We start from the raw sequence: 24595 nt of genomic DNA on the forward strand, positions 1-24595 counted from the left end.
ACCGCTCTGCCAGAACCCAAAGCCTCCTTGGAGCCTTATGAGCCAATGGCCAAGGGTGCTGACCTCCAATTATGGACCCCAGCGTCTTCTCACCTCCCACTGCTGGGGTGTTGCTGGGAGTCACTCAAAGCAGTTTCACTGATGACAGAAGCAGGAGCTAACATACTGCTTAGAGAAACTCTCCCTCCTTTTCTCCTGTACTCACGTTCCTCCCCCACTGCCTGGACCAGCCTTCTCCATCAAGCCTTCCCTTCTAGTGTTTCTCAACATCTCAACCTCGAGTCCAGCCAGCTCACCTTCATCCCCCGGGCTCCTCCTGTGCTCCCAACCTCTGCTCATCTAGCCCTGGCTTGACCTTCTCCTTGTATCTGTCCAAACCCCTTTCATCCTCCAAGGTATCCTTTAAATTTCACCTCCATGAAAGTCTCCCAGTTCTTCTGTTAATCCCTCTCCTGGTTGATCACCTGTATTGTTGACCACCTGGATCCCACCCTTGGCCCATGATTTACATTCCTGCCGTGCTTTATACCGTAGAACATTTGTATTCATCCACTGTTACAGACAAATCCCAGGACTAGAAGAAATCTTAAAGACCATCTCATCCGACCCTCATGTGTTGGAGATGAGGAAACCAAGAAAGGTTTCATGACTTGCACAGGCTGAAACTGCTGAAATTACACTAAAATTACACGCCACTCGCTTAACCCAGTCCAGGACTTCCCCGCAACCCCCTGCTGCCCCTCTGCATGGAATTTTGTGTCACCCACAGGAGGGGCTCTAGCATGAGGGCAGTCACGTGACACACGCCTCAACTGGGCAAAATGGTGCCTCCTGTTTACCGGCAGGACAGAGCCCAGAACTGCAACCCGCCTCCGTGTAACCTGTGTTTTTCAAGTTCCTCGCTATCCGTTTTAATAACCACTCAGCAAAAAAAAAAAAAAAAAAAAAAGTAATTACCAGAGGTCACCCAGATTTTCTCAGACCAGCTCTGATTTCCTGTTGGATCCCCTTTAATTCAAGAAGAATAAGCCCAATTCCAGCACCACCGTGGCAAAGGGCCAGCTCCTCCTGCTGCCAATCCCTGTAATCCCTTACATTTTCATCTGGGAAGCCCAGAGAGCATCTCAGCAAGCCTCCCCTCCCACTTTCCCAGGAGCTGATGAGAAGGCAGGAGGCTGGTGGGCCACAGCGGGAAAGGCGCTGAGGACGCAGCCAAGGAGCAAGCAAGTGGTAGGGGCCCCCGCTTTACCAGAGGGTGGAAGCGAGGGGAAAAAAAAAAACAGACTGGGGGCAGAAGAGCAGCGAGTGCTAGGGACAGGGTGACCTGGCCCCACATAAGACTCCTACATGCCAAGCCCACTCCCTAGTTCAAAACCAGCCGGAATAGGGCAGAGCAAACATTTCTCTTCTCTCCCTTCCGCTCTGGTCGCCCTGCTCGCTGCAAGGAAGCAAAAGAGAATAATGAGCCACGGCGTTGAAGAGTGTCCCTCGAGCAGCTCCGGAAGGACGTGGGCAGACGCCTGGCTGGGTGGCTGACTTTCTCTGTTTCTGGTAGAGATTTTATAAATATTCCAGGAGTTTGATCTGAGGCTGGTGGTGGGGAGACGAGGGGAGCAGCAGAAGGGGGAGATAACTCAGCCCACAGGGGTTCTGGGACCTCTCTGAGGCCTGCTTTTCATTAGTGTCGCCAAGGCAACGGCTCATCTGCTGCAGATCCCTGCACTCCCTGCAAAGCATCCTCAGTGCCTTGTGCCTTTCCTTTATTAGTGATCGTGCTGCCGTCAGCCTTCCTCCAAAACCCCCTCCCCTCGGCCCTGGACCTCCTTGTCTGGGGAAGAGAAGGTAATTATGGGGAGACTACAGCCCAGCTCTCTCAGGTGGGTGTGGAGAGACGGAGCCATGATGGGCCAGTTCTAAGGGCAGCGATTGACCCCAGGACTGTTGGAGGCTGGGTGGTTTGGGGTAACCAGCCTCCAACAACACCCCAGTTCTAGTTCCTCCTGTTTTGCACACCCAGCTTTGACTCTTGTCTCCTCCCTATCTGACCTGACCTTTCCCCTACACACACACACACACACACACACACACACACACATTTATTCTTGATCAAGGCAAACATTTGCACAGTTCCCAAGGAACCACCTCACCAATCACTGTGCTAATACGTTCCAGATGCCCATAGGAGTGCAAGCCTGTGTGTGTCTCTGGTTTGCACCAAGGTGTCCAGTGGGTTCTAAGGGTGGTGTTGGGGAGGCTGGCCCAGGGGAGAAAGGGAGACCCACGTTGGCAAGGCAGTGTGAGAGTGGGTCTATCCAAGTGGTGATGGATTCATCTTAGGGAGGAGAGAGCCAGGCTGCGTGAACGGCACGGCCAGAGAGGCAACGCGCACCCAGAGCCCAACCCCAGCATCACAGACCCCTTTCTGCACTTGCTCCATGGAACCCCATCTACCCATGAGCTCCGTGGGGCCGCAGCCAGGGAACCCTGGTCTCTGCCACATGCCAGGCTCAGCATGGTACCCATGCATAGGAGGCTGTCAGTAACCTCTGTGAAAAGGGAGAGACGTGTCAGGGGAGGCACTGCAGTGGCTGGGTTTTCTGGGTTGTCTTTCGAGCCTGTCTTTGTGCTCCTGAGCAAACCTGAGCCCCGGCCTCTCCCAGCCCCTCCTTTCTGTGGAATGCAGGTCACCCCAGCCCTGCTGAAAGATCTGTACTCGGAGCCAGCCCTGAAGGCTGCAAGTGAAAAGCCAGAGAAGCACCCCTTCCCCGGCTACAAATGGAACAGAACTGAAGCCGCAAGGCCTGTGGGCTCAGACAAAAGCTATTCTTGCCTGCTTGCTTTTGTTCCTTTTCTCACTGAGATGGGCCCTGGAGGAGCAAACCCCAAGTTCCTCTGCTGGTCTGAGCAGGAAATTCCTGTCGGCTCATGGGAGAGGCCAATGGGGGGGAGATTTCATCACATAGACTCCCCCTCCCTCCCGCCTCCAAAATACAGAATAGCATCAAAGTCTTATCCCGGCCCCCAGGGAGCAGCGGGTCTCCGGCCGCCATCCACGCTGTGCCTCCCTCAAGAGGCCCTGCCAGCAGCCTTTCTCACCCAAAGCGGACATAGGTTTTTCAACAGCCAGGCAAGGAACCAGGAGGAGAGACATGATTAACAGCAATCAGGCGGAGCTGACCGAGCTGCACGGGTGTTGGGGGCAGGGGGTTGGGGGGGGCGGTTTCAGTCCATTCTGGTGGCAAAGTTGTATCAAAGAGGCGGGGGCACCACAGCCCCCGTGGCGCAAATAAATGTAGGTTAAGGAAGGCAGCGGGATGTTACACCTCCATCCTCAGAGTGGGGTCCGGGAGCCTGTGGCACAGCCGTCATGCAGAGCAGGTTACAGAGGCAGAGTCTCAGGGCCCTGCTGAATCAGGGAACACCTTTTAGCAAGATGGCCAGGGGATTGGAAGCACATCTGAGCCCAGGAGGGAACACAGAGGTACTTCCACCTCCGACCTCGTGGCGTCTAATCCCGGCTCTGTAATTGGGTGACACTGAGTACATTAAGCCCCCTCTCTGAGCTCCAGTCTCCTCACTGGAAAGCAGAGGTGGCGCTGTACCATAAAAGGTGGGCATGATCCGGGGCCTGGCACCCGTGGGTTCCAACCTTAGTAAATATCAGCAGCACAGGGTGGCTTGTCCAGAGGACACTAATAACCCTTTGCTTCCCAAGCCCAGGAGGTGGGCTTGCAGCCAGCCCTCTATTTCACTTTTACATTTCTAGGGCGGTAGGGACCTTTGATCAGGCATCCTGAAGCCAACAGCAGTGGCTTCTCATCCCCAGCTACCTACCCCATGATTGAAACCAGGCCGGTGAGCGCCCTTGCCGTCGCGCGGGTAGCTGGGGGTGAAGGACGGAATGAAAGCCAACAGGCAGAGCCAGGCCGAGAGGTGGGACTTCTAGGAAGAGGAGACGCAGCATCTGACTTTGCTAATGGAGCCTCATACACAGCACTGTGGCCATGTTTCCCAAGATGTAGTGCAGAGTCTGGATGTTCTTTCTTTTGTTTTTTCTTTTTTTTATTTTAGGCCCACACCCGTGGCATATGGAGGTACCCAGTCTAGGGTTGAATTGGAGCTGCAGCCACTGGCCTACATCACAGCCACAGCAACGCCAGATCTGAGCCGTGTCTGCCACCTACACCACAGCTCACAGCAATGCTGGATCCTCAACCCGCTACGCAAGACCAGGGATCGAACTCACATCCTCATGGATCCTAGTCGGGTGTATCAACAGCTGAGCCACGAAGGGAACTCCTGGATTTCATTTCTTTTGCCATCTCTGTGTTTCCTTGTGAGATGATAGGATTCTCCCGGTGGCGGGGGTGGGGGGACTAACCCACTGCTCAGAGTCCCGTGTTGGTGTGTTCTCTAGCGTAGTCCTCTGTGCTCTCCCGGGATAATATAATGGGGCCTGCTGGGACCCTAAGGTCCCCATGAATGCCAGGCTCATTTTGCAGAGCTGGTTCCCAACGGTGCTGGGCTGGAGTTGCTTTTGGGGTGAGTTCCGGGGAGGAGAGAGAAGGACAGTGCCTGGGCGCTCCCTGGAAGGTGCCGGCTGGTGACCCGGGTGAGTCACGTAACCAGGCTAAGCCTCAGTTTCCTCCTGGGATGATTATAGGAAGACAACAAACTCCCTGAAGATGCCATGCAAGTCTCTACCCGTTTGGGGATGACGGGATGGCTGGGGGATTCAATGAGGGGATGCTGAGAAGGATCCTGGGACAGAGAGATGTGTGTGGTTTTCCATGCATGTGAGCGGCCGCGTGCTTAGGGTTGTCAGAAGAGGTGGGCCTTGCACGGTTGGCCTCGGAAGAAGATAACAAATAGGGGCGTGGCCTCCAGTTGCAAACTCAGCCTCCGTGATGCTGTGCGGGGGGCAGCTGACCCTTCCCTCTCTCGCCTTCAGATTTGTTTCACTGCAGAAGTTGAGACATGTGGCTTACCAGGCGACCCCAGGGAGTTTAGAGCTTGACATAAATATAGGCTCAAAACTGCTGTCACATCCCTGCCCCCATGACCGCCGCGGGCCCCTCCCAACTCAGGGACGGCGGCGCTTCCTCCCTCTCCCTCTCGCTTCCTCTCCTTCTGGAAGCCCGGCCGGGGCTGAGCCCTGGAGAAGGTGTCTCCTCCGCACGTATGCTGGTCCCAGAGGCCCTGCACGGGTAGACGAGGCTCGTCCTGATCCAGCACAGACTCTCCTCTTCCTGGGTTTGTTAGAAGCCTGACCAGACCCCCGAGTCTTATGACTTCAACAGATGTTTCTGCTTAAGCAGCCCTGGCATCTTTATGGCCTGTTTTTTCCATTCTTGCTTCTCTTCCTCTGTCCCAGCAGCCCTGAACGCAATTTGGACTTCATCTTCTTTCTAATGGTTACAGGGAGAGCGAGGACTATTTTCCCCCCTTCTTTTCCTTGTTCCCTAGCTCTTCAAGTGACACACACACACGCACAGTCCCTGGGCAGGAGGATCTGCGTTCGTGGTGCATGTTGGTCCATGTTGCGCTGACATTTATTTTCACTTCAGACGGAGCCCCAGTTCAAAGCCTCCCTCCCTGCCTCCACCCACACCTCGCATTCATCCCCTGCTTGTCCACACACGGGTCACCCCAGGGCCACTGATCAGTGGGTCCTCCCAGATGCTGATTCTGAAAGCTCTCGCTGGCCTCAGCCTCTGCCCGTCCCTCCAGCAAGACCTGAAGAGCCTGGTGTCCCGCGGATCTGGGAAGGCTTCACTGGCGAGGGACGACGGAGGGCTGAGACCACAGTTACCATGCATCGCATCCAACTGCCCAGCCAGCTGGTCTGCCCAGGCTCAGGTGGGGCCAAGGTGACAGCTGTTAAAAAATGGAGCCAGTTTTCCAACAGTAGGTGACAGCTTGAAACCAGTCTGGCTGCTCCTCGCATCAACACCTATAATTCCACCCAGCTTGCCACCGCAGTGAGGCGTTCACACCCTTTGTCTGCCCCGCAGGGCTGGGGGTGCTCACATGTCTCCGACTCTGGTTCCCAGAGCAAGGATGGCCTGGAGACGTCACGTCTTCGGCTGAAGGCCTGTCCATGCTGAAGGCCCCTGGAGCTCAGAAAGCTTTGTGGTCTCCCAAGACTGAGGAGTGGAACTGGATTCCTCCACTGGGCTCCCACTGCGGGTATAGACAGATCTGCCTGGAGTGCTGAAGGTTGACACCACCAGCTGCCTCAGCTGGGTGGCTCATGGCTGAGGAGGGCTGTCACCTTAATTCCATCACATCCCTGCAGGCTTTCTACCTGAGCGTCTAGGGACCCCTGCTCAGTCTCAGGGTATGTTAAGAGCATGAGCTACCATAGATGCTGACGGGGCGGTGGGGGGGGAGGCACCAAGAAGACCCACCCTCAACTCAGAGATGCGATGGTGGAGCTCAGCCCCACAAGGTTCTCCTCAGCGACCATCCACCGGAGAAGGGCCAGGCAGCCCCGTCCCCTCCTCTCACCATAGGGGCAGTGTCGCCTCGTATATCGCCCCCATCAGCCTTCTCTTCTCTCCTTCCTTTGACGTAAGCTCTTCTTCTTATTGAAGCAAGTTGAGCCCCTGGTTCTTACTTGTTACCGTTTTGCTGAGGCGTGACAGCCTCCCATGATCGATTAAGGGAGGCTGCCTGGAAAAGGCAGCCACCGTGGGATTGGAGCTCAGGATCCTATAGCAGGTGACACACGCCAGGCCTGTGGGAAGTGGATGCTGGGAGAAGCCCAGAAGCAGGATGACGGTCCCCTGTGCTGGGCACCGCTGAGCCGGAGGTGCTGGACGGCTGCCACATGCTTCTCAAGCCTGTCTCTTCTGTTTGCTTCACTTGCTACACATTTGCCCACGAAGAAGAAGGGAGCTGTCTCCGTGACTTTCCCATTCCTACATACGTCCAGAATTCCCCTCCACCACGGACACTTCTCCAGAAACAATGATATCGTAATAGCATAACCAGAGATCCTGCTGATGGTTAAAATCAAATCCACAGCCCGGTCGGTCTGCCTTTCTCCTTCCTTCCCTGGGCGTTTGCCCTTTTGTGTGTATGTGAAGGGTCGGGGCGGAGGAGGGGATTGAGTTGGGGAACTGGGGTTGCCTGTTTCCTCTCGGCTGCTCCCCGGGGTTCCCACAACAAGGATCTACAACAGCATCTCTCCCCTCGCTGCCAAGGAGCTCGCTGGGTTCCTGCTGCCACGTGAGGCTCTGGCTCTGCCTCTCCCCAGGCAGATCTTTAGGGATCCCGAACGGCCCCTGGACTCATCATCCCTGGGGATGTGAAACTGATTGACCAGCAGATGCCCCTGCACAGTCCTCCTGTCACCTCCCTTTTCTCCTGTCACTAGTGGATCCCACTGGAAGAACAGAGCCTGGGAAACAAACTGTGTGGAGCTGGGCACAGACAGAGGTGACAAGTGACTTCCAGATGGTCAAAGGGAAGCCCCTCTGCCTGTTCCTTGAGAGTCCCCTTCCCTGAGGGACCTGGCCAAGCCCTTCTTTCCAGATGGCCATGAGGTCATGTCCCCTCCATACTAGGAGCAAGGAAAGGGATGGTTTCCAGGACCTCAGGAACCAAAGCCCCTCCCTGCCTCAGGAGGCCCTGCTTTCATGGGCTGCTAGAGAAACAGCAAAATCCCAGAGACCTTAATTGCACCATAAATGTGAGGGCAGAGGTGCAATGATGTGTGGGAGGGGTTCTGGTGTGTGTGTGTGTGTGTGTGTGTGTGTGTGTGTGTGTGTGTGTGTGTGTGTTTTCAAGGGAAGGGAGAGAGGGGCAAGCAGGTCTTTCTTGGCCGTCAAAGGGAAGACTGTCACATGAAGAGGACTAAGTGGCCCCCAAATGCTTTAAACGTATGCATCCTGGTTTTCAAATAACCACAGTGGCAATACTAATAAATTTCTGGCTCTCATTCAGAGACCTCTTTCTCTGTGCCAGGCACTTAGCATCTATTTATCTCATTTCATTCCATGAGGTACCTATGATGTACAAGCATTATTACGTAAATTTTCTAAGGGAAAAACAAGCATTGAAAAGTTAGGCCAGTGGCCAATAGTCAGCCATTTGAGAATGCAGAGCCAGGATTAGAATCCCGGCTTATGACTCAGAGCCCAGAATCTCCACCAGGATGCTCACCTGCCTGTCTATAGGAATAACAATACTACCTTGACAAAAACTCCCACATTTACAGGGTACTTGCCACCTGCCAGATACTGATCAAAGTACTTGATATGCTTTCACTTAATCATTGCCCTGAAACTCTATTTGCTTTTGGTCCATTGTACAGATGAGGAAACTGAGGCACAGAGCATTTTGACTTTGATTTCCTTCAGCAAATGTAAACTGAGCACCTCTCGTATGTTAGGCATTGCACTAGGGGCTCTGTGTGGGACCCAGAGTCAAAGAAGGCATCGCTCTTATCCTCTGGATATCAGCAAGGTCCATGGCCATGACCAACATAATGGGCTTGGGTGGGATCCCAGAACTTGAAAAGGGGGATGGTAAAAATAGGGCATTCTAAGGAATCACAGACGAGATGAGCACATCAGGACATCTCCAAAGCAGGAACCCAAGCACAGGAACAAGACAGAATCCTGTTGTCACGCTGGGGGCCACCATCAGATATGGACCAGCAGCCTGTCAGAACCAGAGCCCCTTTATTCTGCCTGTGGTGTGGCCTTAAGAGCAGGACTCCAGAGCCAAGCTGCCAGCTGTGTGACCCTGGGCAAGTTAATGAACCTTCCTGGGCCTAAGTATCCTCACCTGGAAAATAGAAATACTAACAGTGCCCACGTCATAGAGCTGTGAGAACTCAGTGAGTTAGTACATGAGATGCCTTTAGAACAGGGCCTGGCCTGTGGTTGGCTCTCAAGCTCCATCAGCCCATGATCCCATTGGCTCCTTGAGGCTCAGGCAGGCAGAAGCTTCAGGCAGGGACCAAATCATCCCAGCAGTAGAGAGAAGAAAACTGTAGAAGGGACCAGTTAGGGCCAGTCCTTGTAGGTTTTGGAGAGAGGGAAGGGAAATCTGATGGGACGGAGAAGGAATTCACAACTTTAATATGACAGGTTGGCAACAGGGCATTGGGTTCTTCCTCTTTATTTATTTATTTGGTCTTTTTGTCTTTTCTATGGCTGCTCCCATGGGCATATGGAAGTTCCCAGGCTATGGGTTGAATCGGAGCTGTAGCTGCCAGCCTACACCACAGCCACAGCAATGTGGGATCCGAGCTGCATCTGACCTACACCACAGCTCACGGCAATGCCAGATCCTTAACCCACTGAGTGAGGCCAGGGATCAAACCCGCAACCTCATGGTTCCTAGTCGGATTCGTTAACCACTGAGCCACGACGGGAACTCCGGTTTCTTCATTCTTAACTGCCAGAGGCCAAGGGGCAAGTGCCTGGCATCTGGGCTGGTTGGTCATAGGGCACTTCTCTGGGCTGGCATTTAGAGTGGCACCACTGTTGTGCAATTGTGGGCATGCAGAGAGGCTCCTTCTGCCTTTGCACAGCTTCTCAGTCCCCCAGGACAGGACTATTGGTCTATACCCAGCATCCTTTCTCTAAACTTCTCCAACCTCAATCTCTGGCTTGGAAGAAAGACGGGGCTAACTGGGGTGCTGGTGGAAGGTAGCCATGTTCTGTTGCAGTAAATCTTTCCTAGAAGCCCTGCCTGCTTTCCTAGAAGAGGAGACAGCTGAGCTCATCAGCTTGGGCTGGACGGCCCAGAAAGAATCCTTTCCAACCCCCAGAAGACCCCTCCACAGCTTGGGAAAGGAAAGGCTCACTGGTGTGCTTTGTGTGTGGACGTGGAACTGTCAGCCTGGGCAGGGGTGTCTGGTGACAGAGCAGAGCAGCTGAGGAGGAAGGACAGCCTTTTGGAGGTGGGACAGCATGTTTGCCTAAGGGGAATCTTGTGATTCACCCAGCTCCCCACCCCCACTGTCTTTAGTGCTCCCGCTCCAGGACTTTTCATATGCATTAGAGACTGCAATTTCCTCTCCCAGAAACCCGTTCAATTGTGAGTGAGTGTGCGCATGCATCAGTATTCTTTCCCACCTATTTTTAATTTCTTTGCACATCTCACCCACCATGTGCGTTCCCATGACAGTCCCCTTGAACTCATTCTCTCTCCATGAGGTCTTCCTCTAGAGGCCTCTTCCGGAAGACTCAGGGCTTCAGGAGGCGGCAAGAGGGTCTCAGACTTTGCCTCGAAATGAGAAGTTCTTCCTTCACAGTCTTATCACCCAAAGGCTGCTGGACACGTGCGTGGGGCCTCGGGGATGAAAAGGGGGTGATGGTGTGGCCGGTGACTGCTCATCTGCCCCACCCGGACCCAACGTCCCCGGCCCGCAGCCCCTGCCCCTCCCCCTCAGGGCACATTTCCCCTCTGGCTTCTTCTGGGCTAAGGTGCCAGGGATATGAAACTGGAGGTGTCTAAGGCACACCCCCCACCCCCATGCAGCAGCTTGAGTTTCTTGACGTTGAGCTGAACTGGGAACACATGACCTAGATTTTGCCCCAGATTCTCAACTGGGAGTTTGCTCAGTGCTCTCCTCTGACCAGGCCAAGCATAGGACAAACTCCTTGGCATGTTGGGAACCCTGGGCCTTTGCACTATTCCCCCTTCAAGATCATCTACTCTAATGAAGCAGAACGGCAACACGGAAAATGCTAGAACATGGAAGAGGATCCAAAATGATGGATGAGTCAGTCCAGAATGCATGCTTCCGGTTCCCTCTGCAGATTTACCCTTGCTAATTACACGCTTCCACAGCTATTACAATAATCTCGCCTCTCCTGTCGAAAAGATGACCAGGTCAAAAGAGAACCAGTTAAGGGATGCTATTTGGTCTGAAAGAATGCCTCCGTGAAGAAAGAAGCAGAGTATAGCTATCTTTTTACATTGCTGAGTGTTTCTTTCAGGGCCAGCTCAAGCTGGAGAGGATTATTCCTCCTTGGGTTCTGAGCAAGGGTTGGGAAGTCAACTGTGATGGAATTTCTCTGGCCCACAAATAACCGATGGCTTCTGAGGACGGACAAAGTGACTTATGACCAGGACAATGAAACAGTCTGCACGGGTCTCCCCAGCGTGTACAAATTATCTACAATAGCCGAAAAAATAGGCACAACCTAAATATTCACCCATAGGATGTTAGTTGAATGAACAAATGTATGATGGAAGACTAGGCAGTCATTAGAATTATGGGCTAGAGAAAAGGCTTAATCTCGCGGGAAAATGCTCACAACATATTATTAAAGGGAAAAGTAGATTACAAGGCCATATGCTTAGAATGTAGCAGTTTTGCAAGGAAAAAGTATTGTGTGCACTGTTTTAACTGGAGGAATATGTATAAAAACGTCAACAGTGCCGTCTCTGGGTAGTAAGATTTGGCTTGATTTTTATTTTCTTTCTTGGATTTGTCTCTGTTTTTCAAACTTTCTCCCATGAACATATATATTATTCCAAAATCAGGAAAAGATGATAGTTTAAAAATGATTAGCTGAGGGATCAACAGATGTGTTTCCTGTTTCTCTTCCCACGTCTCTTCTCCATCTTATTTCAGAGATTCCCATTCCTCCGCCCTCCCACAACAGACACTGATGGAGCCAGAAGCCCAGAGCAGCTGGTGTCCTAAACAACAGCACCAAAGTGAATTCATCCCTGATAGTAACAGCTTGGGAAGATTTCCATTCCACTGAGAATGAATTGTACCCAAATCATTTTTTTTTTTCCCTAATCAGGAATGAACCTCTCCAAGGGACTTTCATATGTGTATAGGGGCTCACAGAGGACAATTATAAATCTTGACAGCTGCTCCGTGGGTTTTCAAACACGAGGGGGATGCCTCCCTTCTCCTGGGCCTGTTTACAGCATCCCGTCCCTTGGAGTTTTGAGAACCTTCTGCTGCGGTGAGATGGGGAGGTTCTGGGAGAGTTACGGCTCTTCTTCCCTCACAGGTGGATGATGAAGGGAATTGGAGAGAACAAAAACTAAGGGACTAGGACAGTCCAGCTTGGGGTGTCTAGTTCCTAGTGTCCCGTGTAGAGGAGGGGGTGCTCAGGGGGTGGACAGAGGGAGTAAGAAATGAGTTCACAGAAGGGAACAGTGGGGCCACAGGAAAGTCGGCTGCCAAACAGAGACGGGGCTAAGGGCACATCATTTGTGTCACAGATTTTACAGAATCCATCTCGCTTTTAGCTGCTCCCACACCACCTCCATCCTCAGCAGCATGTTCTAGATCCTCTCCTCCTCACCATAGGAGCCAGCACTACAAGTGTTGCCGCTGTCCTGAAGTCACCATCTGTTGGTGGTGGGTGTTACAGTAGGGAGAGCATTGCTGTGCTCCCTGGCCACTATTCCCGCCACCCCAAGGTGGGGGGGTGCCACGTTCCCCCCACTGGGGCAGAGTCAGATGGTGGCTTTTCTCAGTCAGCCTGTGCTCGGAAAAGTCATCCCCCTATTGTATTGGAAAATTCCTCTTGTGCCTGTCATTGCACACATCAGGAGACCAAGGTTTCCATTTTCTCAGAAGTAGTTCACCAGCTACTGTCATTGAGACCAAGCCTGTCCCTGGAATTTTTTATTCATTTTTGGAAAGCTATAATCCAGCCCCAAGAGATGAGGTCTAATGTGGGAGCCTGAGTTCTCCTAAAGCAGAGAAATGAGCTGAGGTTGGGCCGGGCTGTGTCCATACCCATGCAGCCCGGCCACTGAAATAATTTCATGTCATCCCACTCTTTGACTGCCTGGGGACATCTGAAGATTTCCGAAGAGAGAGTACAGAAAGATGGAGTTCCCGTTGTGGCTCAGCAGAACCAAACCTGACTAGTATCCCTGAGGATGCAGCGTCCATCCCTGGCCTCACTCAGTGGGTTAAGGATCTGGCGTTGCCATGAGTGTGGTGGAGGTCACAGATGCGGCTCAGATCTGGCCTTGCTGTGGCTGTGGCATAGGCCAGCGGCTGCAGCTCCAAGTCAACCCCTCACCTGGGAACTTCCAAATGCTTCCAGTGCAGCCCTAAAAACAAAAAAGAAAAAAGAAAAAAAAGGGGTGGGGGGAGGAAGGGCCAGCCAGGAGCACCTTCCCTGTAGAATAAGGCTGCTACAACCCTAGCCCTTAATAAGACCTCGCAAGATATATAGAAATATAAATATTATACATGCATACATATATATGGAGCTAGACCTAGGTGGACCCCGAAGGAAAGATGTGCACCCTACCTATCCTTGCAGGATTGCAAAATGGGGAGCTGTTCACTTTTCAGATGGTTGACACAGATATACAAAGTATTTCTGTCGATGGGGGGCACAAACCTAAAGGATTAAACAGACAGTCCTAACAGTCCTGTTTAGGATTTGCTAAAGCAGGGAGGTCACCTTGAAAAAACAGACGAGGGTCCCCTTTGCCCTAGAGTGACACGGAGGGCTCCATCTGCTTTGAAATCTAAGATCTCAAGTGCAAGTAGATTCAGGGAACAGAAATCCACTTGTGCACAAAAATGGTGCCATCACTAGGAAACCCTGAGGCCCTACTGTCTTATTATCAAAGCTCATGTAGGTGAAGCTTTCGGTTGATAGATTTGACAGACCTTGCAAAACAGACTGACTCAAACCTCATTCATTCATTCACGTGTCTGCTCAATGAACCTCTATTGAACACCTTGGATGTACAGGAACCAGAGTATGCATTACCTACCATTCCCTCCAAGATCTCACAGTCTGGGAGGAGAGCATTCAGGGAAACTGAGACGTTACAGTAATTATAGTTAGAGCCTGAAGCAAAGTGCTCCAGAGCCCCAGAGCACAAAGACCAGGGCGGCTCACTCTACCCACAGCTTCTGGGGCTCTTCGCAGTAAAGGAGACTTGTAAGCTGGGGTTGACAATGAGCAGGAATTTTATCAGGCAGTTGAACTGATGTTTTCATTACAGACATGCATGGGTTTCACTATGCATCTGAGCTCTAGGGAGTTAGGACACAGTCAGTGACTGTGACACTGGGTGACAGCCTTCCGGAGAACACATATACCTCCACCCATGGGGAGCCGTGGCTGCTCTTCGGCAATGAGCCCAGGAGGCTGGTGGCCCAAAGCAAGCCTTTGTGTTTGATGCAGCCAGAAGACATCTCAGACCAGAGTCCTGAAGCCAGCAGCATCTTCAACCCAGAATGGCTCCTTCTCAGGGCAATGAGGGTCCAGCTCTACCTAGGTAGGCAAAAAGGCTGGACAAAGATTAGAAGGGGCTTACACAAGGTTGAGGCCAAACTGGCCATGGGTCTCAGTCCTTGGGTCATGTCGCTTACTCCCTCTGCCTGCCACATCTGCCCTCTTCTCCCCCGAGCACCGGGGGTAAACTTGTACTCGCTGCTTAAGACTCGGTTCAGATGCTATCTCTTCTAAGAAGATTTTCCCAGCATTCCCAGATTGAACAGTCATCTCCTTTCTTACCACTCCCCCTGGAACATGTGCCATCTTCCCTGTATCCGTAGTCACGGCGTTCATTTATTTATGCATCTGTCTCCCTGAGGGCACCGTCCCTGCAACCCCGGTGCCTACCTGAGTGCCTGGTGAATTTTATTGAATGGATGCAGACTGCCCTTGTGTGCTAAGCATGCCCTTCAGTCTTTCAATAGAGCAGAAGATATGCTGTTGCAAAGTCCTTCCTGGGCATCTAATACCCCTGTTTCACGTAGAAAGAAATTAAAGTGTGACAGGAGGCAGGTCCAGAATTTAGTTTGTGGCAGACCCAGGTGTGTAAATCCCAACCAGGATGGTGCTGAGACCAGAATTCCTCAGAGCCCCTGGACCACCCCAGATCAGATGAAATTCTAAACAAGCCAGAGCCCCACTGAAGAGTTCCACTGTGCTGGGCTCCAGAGCATTCTGGAAGGTTCTCCTGGACTGTGCCTCAGAAGGTCAGGGCGGGCGGGAAGCCCCACAGGCCCAGTGCAGTGTCAGGTTCCCCCTTTTCTATCAGCAGGCATGGAAGAGCCTTTAAGAAAATGGAATATTATTATTTGTTTGTTTTTACAGTGACTCATCTGTCGTAACTGGGTTAAAGTCCACTTAGAGAAAAGGAGAACAAAAGACCTCCTGTTAGTGCTGGAAGTTTGCCTCTTAAGATATCACTGAGAGGAACTGGGAAGAGAAAAAAAAAAAAAAACACAGCAGGGCAGGGGAAGCTGTGGGCCTTCAGGACACAGCAGCACTTCGGAAAGGCAAACACGGTGTCTTTCATCTGCAGCGGCCTATCTGAGACGGCCGCTCCCTTTGGCGCTGTGTTCTGACCCACTGAAGTGCTGACCCCCGGACGCAGGCCAGTGCCCTATTCCCACACTCTCTGATCACAAGGAGGGGAGGCTGCCTGGAGTGGGGGCAGTGTGGGCAGGTCTCCACATGCAACCAAAGCTCCAGCCTGAGAACGATGATGGGACCAATACATAGAACTTACTGAGTGCCAGGCGTTCTAACCTTACCTACCATAACACGTTCCATAAACACCCAGGAGCATGGCTCCCCAGCTGCAGCAGGAAGGAGATGCCATGGGATAGAAACCCGGCCCTGCCCCCTTTGGGAAGCCCACAGGCCCCAGCACGGCTAGAGGAACCATGACACTTGTAGGCTCCCAAATGGAGTGGGACCAGACTGCCAAGGGGCATCTGCCAGCTTCCTGGGCAAACTCAGGCCATCTGACTCCAAGACCTCAGGACTCACACGTCACTCGAAAGTCCGAGAAAGACTAAGACCTGACAGTTCTTTCCCCGCAACTGTCCGTCCAATCGGCCCCAATCATGTTCAGCCTGCATGCATGACTTTGACTAATCAGCTCTGAGGAAGCGTTATTCTCACCCTTGGCCACCCAATCGTCGGGTGAGGCTGCACCACAGCTGCCCATTCTGCATCTGGTCCACTTCACCCTTTTTGTAAACAGCTGGGCTCTCTCTCCATGTCTATGAGAGAGGATGAGCAAAGAAAAGCAAGACAGAAATTCTCTGCGAGTCCCAGGTCCTTCCTCCGTTCAGAAGCTCTTCACTTCACCCTCCTCCTTCCCAGGCATCTGCGGGTTCCCCAGAGACGAAGTCTTGGCTCTGGGTCCCAGGCCTCTGCCCCAGGCCTTCTGAGTCTCCCAATTCACGTCGTCAACCCTCATCATTCCATTTCCTGAACAAGACAGGGTTTGGGTCATTTCTGAACAAACACCAAGGATGCTTCAACAGAAACCTCAACAGGAACGTGTTATTGGGCTCATCTATCCTCTGTTTCCTCATGAATACCCATGTTCCGTGGCAGCGGACGTCTGTAGAAACCACCTATGGGCTACGGTAGGCACCATGGTTAAGCCGATCCTGTGCAGAGCTGTGCCTCCGGTTTTCTGTACTCGGCTCTGAGACTTTGAGGGGATTATTCCCACTAACAAGCAAGGCCTCCACAAACAATGTGTTGGCGGGAAGACTCAAAAGAAGCCGATCCAGTGTTCTTTGGGTAGCTTCTCCCTTTGGCTGGCCTCTCGGGGATTGGGCCCCTGGTACAATCACTGAAGATTTAGGGCTTAATTAAACCTTGGCTTTGGGCCAACATGCCAGTGGCCCCTTGTATTTCCCAGGTCCACCCAAGTGGCATAAAGACCAGACTGGGAATGTGAACCGCTTAGCTGATCCCACAAGAGCCAGTCTTCATTAGCTAAGAGCCTGGGTAGCGCCAGCTCCCAGGGTACAGCAGGTGTGGGCAGGCCCAACCCCAGAAATACAGCGTGATTTTATGGTGGTGGTCCCTGCATCTGCACTCTGGGGCTGCAGCTGGGGGGCTTGGCAGACCCCCTCTATCATTGGGAGCTTTGGGATTCCCTTTCGTTCTTGACCTGATAAAGCCCAAGCTCACCACCAGAAGTGACCAAATCACCCTCTCAGAGGGCTGTCCTTGATTCTTCCTTGCATTTAGAAAATAGTTTAACTATTACACTTGGAATGGATAAGCAATGAGTTCCTATTGTCTAGCACAGGGAACTACATCCAGTCTCTTGGGACAGACCATGATGGAAGATAATATAAGAAAAGGGAATGTATATATATGTGTGACTGGGTCACTTTGCTGTACAGCAGAAATTGGCACAATATTGCAAATCAACCATACGCTAATAAAAAAAATTTTAGGAGTTCCCTCAGTGGGTTAGGAACACAACTGGTATCCACGAGAATGTGAGTTTGATCCCTGGTCTTGCTCAATGGGTCAGGGATCTGGCATTGCCAGGAGCTGTGGTGTAGGTCACAGATGTGGCTCAGATCTTCTGTTGCTGTGGCTGTGGCTGAGGCTACAGCTCCGATTGGACCCTTGGCCTGGGAACTTCCATGTGCAGCGGGTGTGGCCCTAAAAAGACAAAAATAAATAAATAAAAATTTTGCTTCTGAGCAAAATTGGATCTTGTATAGCTGAAAGCATAAGGAGGGGGGACGTTTCCCTACTTGAGGGTACTCGAGAATTTCTTGTGTGAGGGAACCCACAAAACACAAGGGGAACAACTGCATGCTTTCTTGAGCTTGGCCATTTTGCTGTTGCTTAGACTCAGCATTTGCTTGTGACCTTTAAGGACTCAGCAGAGAAGCTGTTTAGGTGCCCCTGTGGTTCGGGACTGAGAAAAAAAAAAAAAAGATTCCTTCCTGAGCCCCCCACCAGGCTGGCCCTAGGACCCCTCCAAGATCACCCTGGAGTCACCCCCTGAAGCATTGGACCCTGTCATTGGTCTCATAGCCAAATTCCACCAGCCATGTAGGGGGCCTGGCAAGATGTGAGTGATGAGGCATGGTCTAGCAGCGGAAGGGGCGGAGCCAGATGCCACACCCCCAAACACACTAGCTTTGTGACCTTGGCTGGCAGCATGATTCTCATCTTGGCCATAGCGCCGGTGCCAATAAACATAATGATGATAACAGCCACCAAGTTTTCCCTAAAGGAGGCTGAGAGAGTGAATTAATTAATGTTTATTGAGCACTCGGAGTTCTTTGGAAAAAGGCCTTTATAAATATAAGGCATGATTAAAGGATATCAGTTTGCCAGCTTTCAGAGGAAGTACTTAATGGGATCAGAGCTGAATATCTTGATGATTGAGTTTCATTCTTTATTCAAATATGCACCAGGCTCCCATCACTCAACTCTGCTGTCCACTCACGTTATTACCCTGGTGTTTTTCACTTCCATATGTCATAGTAGGTCCCATGGCTGGTACCCACCCACCCTGTTTACCCATTGCCTCCTCCCCCCACACCACCCCTGTCCCCTCCACTGAGGTTACCAGGATCACCCAGTGGTCAAGCCCAAGGGTTTTATCTCATCCTTTCTTTTCCTTGTCCTTTCTGGAGCAGGATACTCGTCATTACCCTTTCCTCACCCTTGAAAATCTTATTCTGTGCTATTTCCAACCCCAACAAGTCTAAACTGAAATCATCATTGTCCCCAAACCAATTCCCGCCCTGATTGCCCTCTCTGGTCACCTTCCTGTGGGCCCAGACGGATCACCGTCTCCATCGCTACCACTCAGTGCAGGCTCTTCTTGTCCCAACCTACTTGTGGTCCTTGCAAAACCTGTCCCTGGCTGGTGGAATCTCCAGACTCAAGGCAGGTGTGATGTGTATGTCCCCGAACTGTCCCCACAGGTCTTTCTTTCCCACCTTGGCATCTGGCTAGCCTATTCCCAAACCCACCTGAGTCTCCTGCCCACTTGTGGATGGATTAATTAATGTGATTCCTTCTCACTGATCGTATATCAAACTTCCTTCATTGATGAAATTATGAATTGTCCTGCCAGTCATATTTTTTTTTCGGGTTACAGACATTAAGAGATATGTTCACACTCAGGAAGGGTGTACATACCCCAGAACATTGACCGCTCTTGGGGTAGGGTTGTGGGTGGCTTCTATTTGATTTTTATCCTTTTCCGTGTCTCGCAATGTGTCCTCTGTGACCACGTGCAACCATATAAACATAAAAAGCAGTATCTTTTTTCTCTTTCATCTTTGTATTTACGAGGATGAGATTGGGGTCCAGCTCTCCGTGCTTCTGGGGGCCCCCAGCCTACCTCTTAGCCTTTGAAAAGAAGGCGTTCTGGGATGTCCTTGTGAAAACCCATGAGGTCATAAAAGATAAAGTGAACTACAGACGGTTGCTCTGTTTTAATTATGTTCAAGTGTCAGGTAACATGGAACTTTTAATAAAAGCCTTTGGAGGAGTTCCCGTCGTGGCGCAGTGTTAACGAATCCGACCAGGAACCATGAGGTTGCGGGTTCGATCCCTGGTCTTTCTCAGTGGGTTAAGGATCCGGCGTTGCCGTGAGCTGTGGTGTGGGTTGCAGATGTGGCTCGGATCCCGCGTTGCTGTGGCTGTGGTGTAAGCCGGTGGCTACAGCTCCGACTGGACCCCTAGCCTGGGAACCTCCATATGCTGTGGGAGCAGCCCTAGAAAAGGCAAAAGAAAAAAAAAAAAAAAAAAGCCTCAGAAAGTAAATGATTGTGGCTGTTGTTAAACAGGTGTCAGGATGGCACAGGGAACTGGAGACCCATGTCTTGCCTCTGGCCTCTCCTCCAGGCCGGCCCCATGGCCTGTCAACGTGTCATCAGGCCCCATGGTGCCAAAGGAACACCACCCAGTCATAGGATAAGCGACTGTTCCTTGAACTTTGCTTCAGACCCCGCCTGCTGGGGTCTCGGGAGGGAAGCGTTTGCCTCTAGCCCAAATGAACTGGAGCTTCAAAAAAAAAAAAAAAACCACAGCCCCAGGCTCTGAACTTTGTAGTTCTTTGTCTGCCAGAATCCCTGGCGGCAAGGGACTCCCCCAAATGTGAAGGGGAGAGGAGAGAGCCGGAGAAACACAGACACCTTGTGGCTGGAGAGTTTGAGAGTGGCCTTGGACGTGGGAGCCAGGTGTGCGGGGAATGGCTGGGCAGCATTTGAAGGTGGCTGACCCAGAACAGGGAGGCCAGGCCTGCTCCGAGGCTGCTATTCCAAGAAACTGCTCCCCCGGCTCCCCGCACCAGGCCAAGTGTGTGAAATCCCTATTGTTCTGGACAGGATCCTGTGCAAATTGCCGGGGTTTCCAGTGTGATATTTGATAAGTGCAAGTGGACTGAAAATATTCTCGAGATTTTTCGGGCTTGTCCAATGAGTGGTGGCCGCTGAGGCCAGTCTCACGGCCTACAGCCTCCCACCATCAGTGGCAGCAGCCAGGCAGGGCCAGCATTTGTCCTGGACCCCTCCAGCCCTGCAGGAAAGCCTCACAGGCATGCATCTGCTGTAGCCCTTTCTCAGCCCTGTCCAGGCAGAGAGACAACAGTGGCCCCCCAAGGCCCCAGGGCCGGCATGATGGCTGCCCTCTTTGCTCCCTTTTTGTCACCAAATGTCAGAGCTGGAAGAAATCTTAGTGCCTATGGACCCTCTGGTTCAAGTTCCCTTGAGGGCAGGGCAGGGCTGGCTCTGGGCTCTGTGTTCCCAGAGCCTGGCACCCAGTAGGGCTCCATCCATGGTGATGAGTGAGGGAGTGAGTGAATGGACTGACTCCTTTGTTCTTCTCTTACCTTCACAGAGTGACACTTTGACAGGGCACGTCTTCCTCTGTCCCCTCAGCCTTTCAGCAGAATGAGCCCACTGCTCTGAGGCTCCTTCCTGCTTCACACAATCCTTGGCACAGAGCCGGCCACACCCTGCAGCTCCCCCAAGGGCCTGCTGTGTGGCTGGGGCAGGGGCCACCATCCCTGTCACCAGTGTATCAGGACAACATCTATAGCAGGGGTTTGGTACCACCCGCCTCTGAGTGTGTTTCCCAGCACTGCTGTAACGCTGTCACCAACTTGGTAGAGCTGGGATTAAAACAGCAGAACTGTATTCTCCCATAGTTCTGGAGGCCAGAAGTCTGATATCAAGGTGCCAGCAAGGCCGGTTCCTTCTGGAAGCTCCGAGGGACAATCAGTCCCAGGCCTCTCTGCCCGCTTCTGGCCGTTGCCCACCGCCTTTGGCCTTCCTTGGTCTATGGCTGTGTCATCCCCCGTCTCTGCCTTCCTCTTTACATGGCATCTTCCCTGTGCGTCTTGATCCTCTTCTAAGAGTGGCCATCATGTTGTGTCAAGGGCTCACCCTACTCAGTGTGACCTCATCTTAACGAATGACACCTGCAATGACCCTATTTCCAAATAAGGTCATGTCCTGAGATTCCAGGAAGGACGTGAATTTTAGGGGGACACGTCCCAGACCAGAACAGCCTTCCCGGTCCCTCTGCAAAGTTCTGCCTTGCTCTCCACCTCTCCCCCCAATCTCACTGCCCTTGCCCTTCGTTGGTGGTATGGGCTTCTGGAATGTGCTCTCTTCTGCCCACTAGTCTAAGCAGCAGTTGGGAGGGAGAGGGGAGAGGGAGGCCTGTCTGTCACTGTTTCTGCTCTTTGGGACACAGAGCTCCCTGAATGCCCAAGTCTGATCTGTAAGGCAGTGGGCCCAGCCCACGCTGCATGTTAGAATCACCCAGATGCTCTTCAGACTCACAGAGCTCTAACCACACGCCCGGGATTCTGGCTCCCTTGGTCAGGGTGGGACCCAGCGTGGGTACTTTTCAAAGGCTCATCAGGCGATTCTAATGTGAAGCCTGGAAGGAGACGCGCTCTCTCCTGAGGGAAGGGACGGCAGCGCCTCCCCACACTCACCAGCAACCTGGGTTTCTCCAGCTCACTGCCTGGCGGGCCCTGAACACCCATTAGAAGACTCTCCCACCCCATTGCCAGGCAGCAGGAGAGTGCAAATACATACATATCTCGGGGCGGGGGGGACCCAAAACAGACCAAAGGGACCAAATGGCCTACAGGTCTCTGTTTAAGAGTTTGATTTTGCATCCTCTTCTATAGTCCAACCATCTCGTTTTACAAATTTTTTGTCAATTGTTTTGTTTTTCCTTCCAGAAACATCCAAATGTGAAAATGAGGCTCCAGAAAGATTTGCCATGTGAATACTCTTTGACACGTTATCGGTTTCTCCTGAGTTTCCCAACATAGAAAAGCCCAGTCACAGAGTGACTGGGGACAGCAGCCAATCTGTTTAATCTTTAGCAGGAATTACATCTTATAAAGGACAGCCGGCACACAGAGAGATTCAATCAGTCACCCAAGACCACACAGTTATTTTGTTTGGTTGGTTGGTTGGTTGGTTTTTAGGGCCTCAGGTGCAGCAGATGGAGGTTCCCAGGCTAGGGGTCGAATCGGAGCTGTAGCTCCCAGCCTACGCCACAGCCACAGCCACGTGGGATCCGATCTGTGTCTGCGACCTACACCACAGCTCACGACAACACCGGATCCTTAACCTACTGAAAGAGGCCAGGGATGGAACCCACATCCTCGTGGATACTAGTCGGGATCATAACCCACTGAGCCACAACAGGAACATCAGAGCTCATTATTCACCAAGTGGGAACTACACTGCAGGACCCACTTTTCCACAGCAGGTCAACTGCCGACTTGCTCTGCGACCTTGGATAAATCCCTTTGGTTCTCTGTGTCAGTTTTCCTGCCCATCAAATGCGGATGAGAGGGTGTGTGTTGGAAGCGCTTTAAAATTATATGGAAAAGCCAGGCGTTGTGATTGTGGTAATTATTGCCTAACACTTCTGGGTGAGGCATGGAGATTCCTGCAAGAGAGACCCCTCCAGGATCAGGCTGAGCAGGTCACTGTCCGAGGGAAGACCAGTGTGGCACAGCCTGCCCCCTTAAGCCAGCTGAGAGGTCCAGGCTAACTCACCAGTGTCCGGGGCCCAGGGCAGGCTGAGGCCTGGAAGCTCACACCCACACTTCACTCTGCCCTCCACTGATCCAAGCTTCTATCTGCCCAGTCCCAGCCCCAGGGACAGGCCAAGAAGTCATTTCCCCTAAACAGCCTTCCTGCCCAATCCTGAGCGTGTCTTTTCAAAAGGGTAAGTCATGGAAAAATGAGTGGCAAACAAGAGCAGTGCCAGCATCTTCTCTCTGCTTTAACGAGGCCTCAGAGACCTTCCCCCACCACCCATCCCTTCCAGAGGAAGTGGGCGGGAGGCGGCTCCAGACCCCTCCCTCGGCCGTCCCAGGCCTGACCGGGGCTCCTCAGCCCACGTCCGTCCGCCTTTTTCTGTTTATATTGAGAGAGGAGCTTCTGCTGAGCTTAAGTGCAGTTCTGGCCCTTCTGTTTGTTTTTAAGTCAAGTTACAACTTTGCTCCTGGATTTATTGCAAATTCCAGTTATCTTCTGCTCAGGGTCTCTGCCTGAGCTCTCCTGCCCTCCCATGGACCTACAACCAGGGGCGGGGGGGAAGGGACAAGGGACACATGGACAACAGATTGATGGGCACAGGGGAACGACACCCCGGGAAGAGCCACGGGCCGCCCCTCATGGTGCTGGAGAGCAAGGCTGGCAACACAGGATTGGCCATAGGTCAGCCAGGGAGGGCCGGGCCAAAGGAAGACCAGCACCTGACCTCCTGCCCGCTTCCTGCAAAGACTTCCATAGGAGGAAGAGCTGGGCTGAAAGGCAAAGAAATCCCAAGCCTTAGCTGAGGGAATCAAGAAAGCCTGGCTCTGATTTGGAGAGAAGGAGCCCATGACCAGTTTCTGGCAGAAGTGGTATGAACTCAAGAGTCCCAAGGGCCCAGAAAGGACCAGGCTGTCAGACAAGGGCTGCGGGTCCAAGGTTGGCCGTGGGCACCTGCCTGGGGAGGCCACGTGGGTGCAGGGAGGCCGACCAGGAGGGCCCAGGGCCTGGCCAGGCACCAGCACCGCATCTGAGAGCTCCCTTCCCTCCTCTTTCCTCCTCGAACACCAGCGTTTCCCCAAACTGCTGATGACCTGCAAACAGCCACAGGCTGAAGCTCACCAGGGAGAGAAAGAGAATCAAACTGAGCTGAACAACCTGCGAGAGCCAGGCGGCTAGCTGAGCGTCTGGCTGGTCCTCCCAAGGCAGGAAGTGCCAACAGCCTGTCCGAACAGAGTTCCCTGGTTCAGGGGGTTTGCAAGAGACACTCACCAGCTTCATAACCAGCCTCATGATTTGGGGGGATGGAGGAGCAGATCCCAGAGGCTGGAAAAGCAGCACCTGCTGGAACTTCATTGCCAATGCACTTGTCCTCCCAATGGGGTCTTAGCCTCCCCTGGCTCCGGAGAGCAGCTGCAGGCAGCTGGGTGACCGCGGAGAGCCCCTGAGCGGGTTGCAGGCCAGGGGATCAGCCGCTAAAGGAGTTCCCAATCCCACATTCCCCTTCATATCACAGGCCAAACGTATGAAACTCAGGCCTCAGCATTCCAGCCCAAGACCTCGCTCTGGGGGTTGAAAGAAGGCAAACAGGGCAGGAGCCATGCTGCTCTCTAAACAGGTGCTATTGCGAAGGAGTAGAAGGACTTTCCCCAGCAGGTTCACAGGCCAGGCCCTGCGTGTCACCCCATCCAGTGCTCTCAGGCCCTGGCTCTTGTTTTTCTTTCAAGGCCGAACCCAAGGCGTGTGGAAGTTCCAAGGCCAAGGGTCAAATCAGAGCTATAGCTGCCAACCTACGCCACAGCCACGGCCATGCCAGAA

General features: G+C 52.6%; 1 protein-coding gene across 11 annotated transcripts in view; it reads left to right on the forward strand.

The window, feature by feature from the left end:
- The window catches only part of RAD51B (RAD51 paralog B), a 790317-nt gene that overhangs the window by 688205 nt on the left and 77517 nt on the right, over positions 1 to 24595 (forward strand). For 5 of the 11 annotated variants that reach the window (XM_084969554.1, XM_021099935.2, XM_084969561.1 and 2 more), the window contains one exon: positions 21964 to 22629. The exons of 2 other annotated variants lie outside the window; for them this stretch is intronic. In XM_084969554.1, coding sequence (XP_084825680.1) covers positions 21964 to 22010 — 47 coding nt within the window. In that variant the 3' untranslated portion in view covers positions 22011 to 22629. Of the gene's footprint in view, positions 1 to 15068; positions 17447 to 21963; positions 22630 to 24595 lie in introns of those variants that run through there. 4 more of the 11 variants (XM_084969559.1, XM_084969567.1, XM_084969573.1 and 1 more) reach the window with 2 other exon arrangements.

Source organism: Sus scrofa, chromosome 7, assembly GCF_054392235.1.
Source record: "Sus scrofa isolate SSC_HxYL_T2T_F1_AM1 chromosome 7, Sscrofa_HxYL_maternal_Yorkshire_Landrace_v2.0, whole genome shotgun sequence".
NCBI lineage: Eukaryota > Metazoa > Chordata > Mammalia > Artiodactyla > Suidae > Sus > Sus scrofa.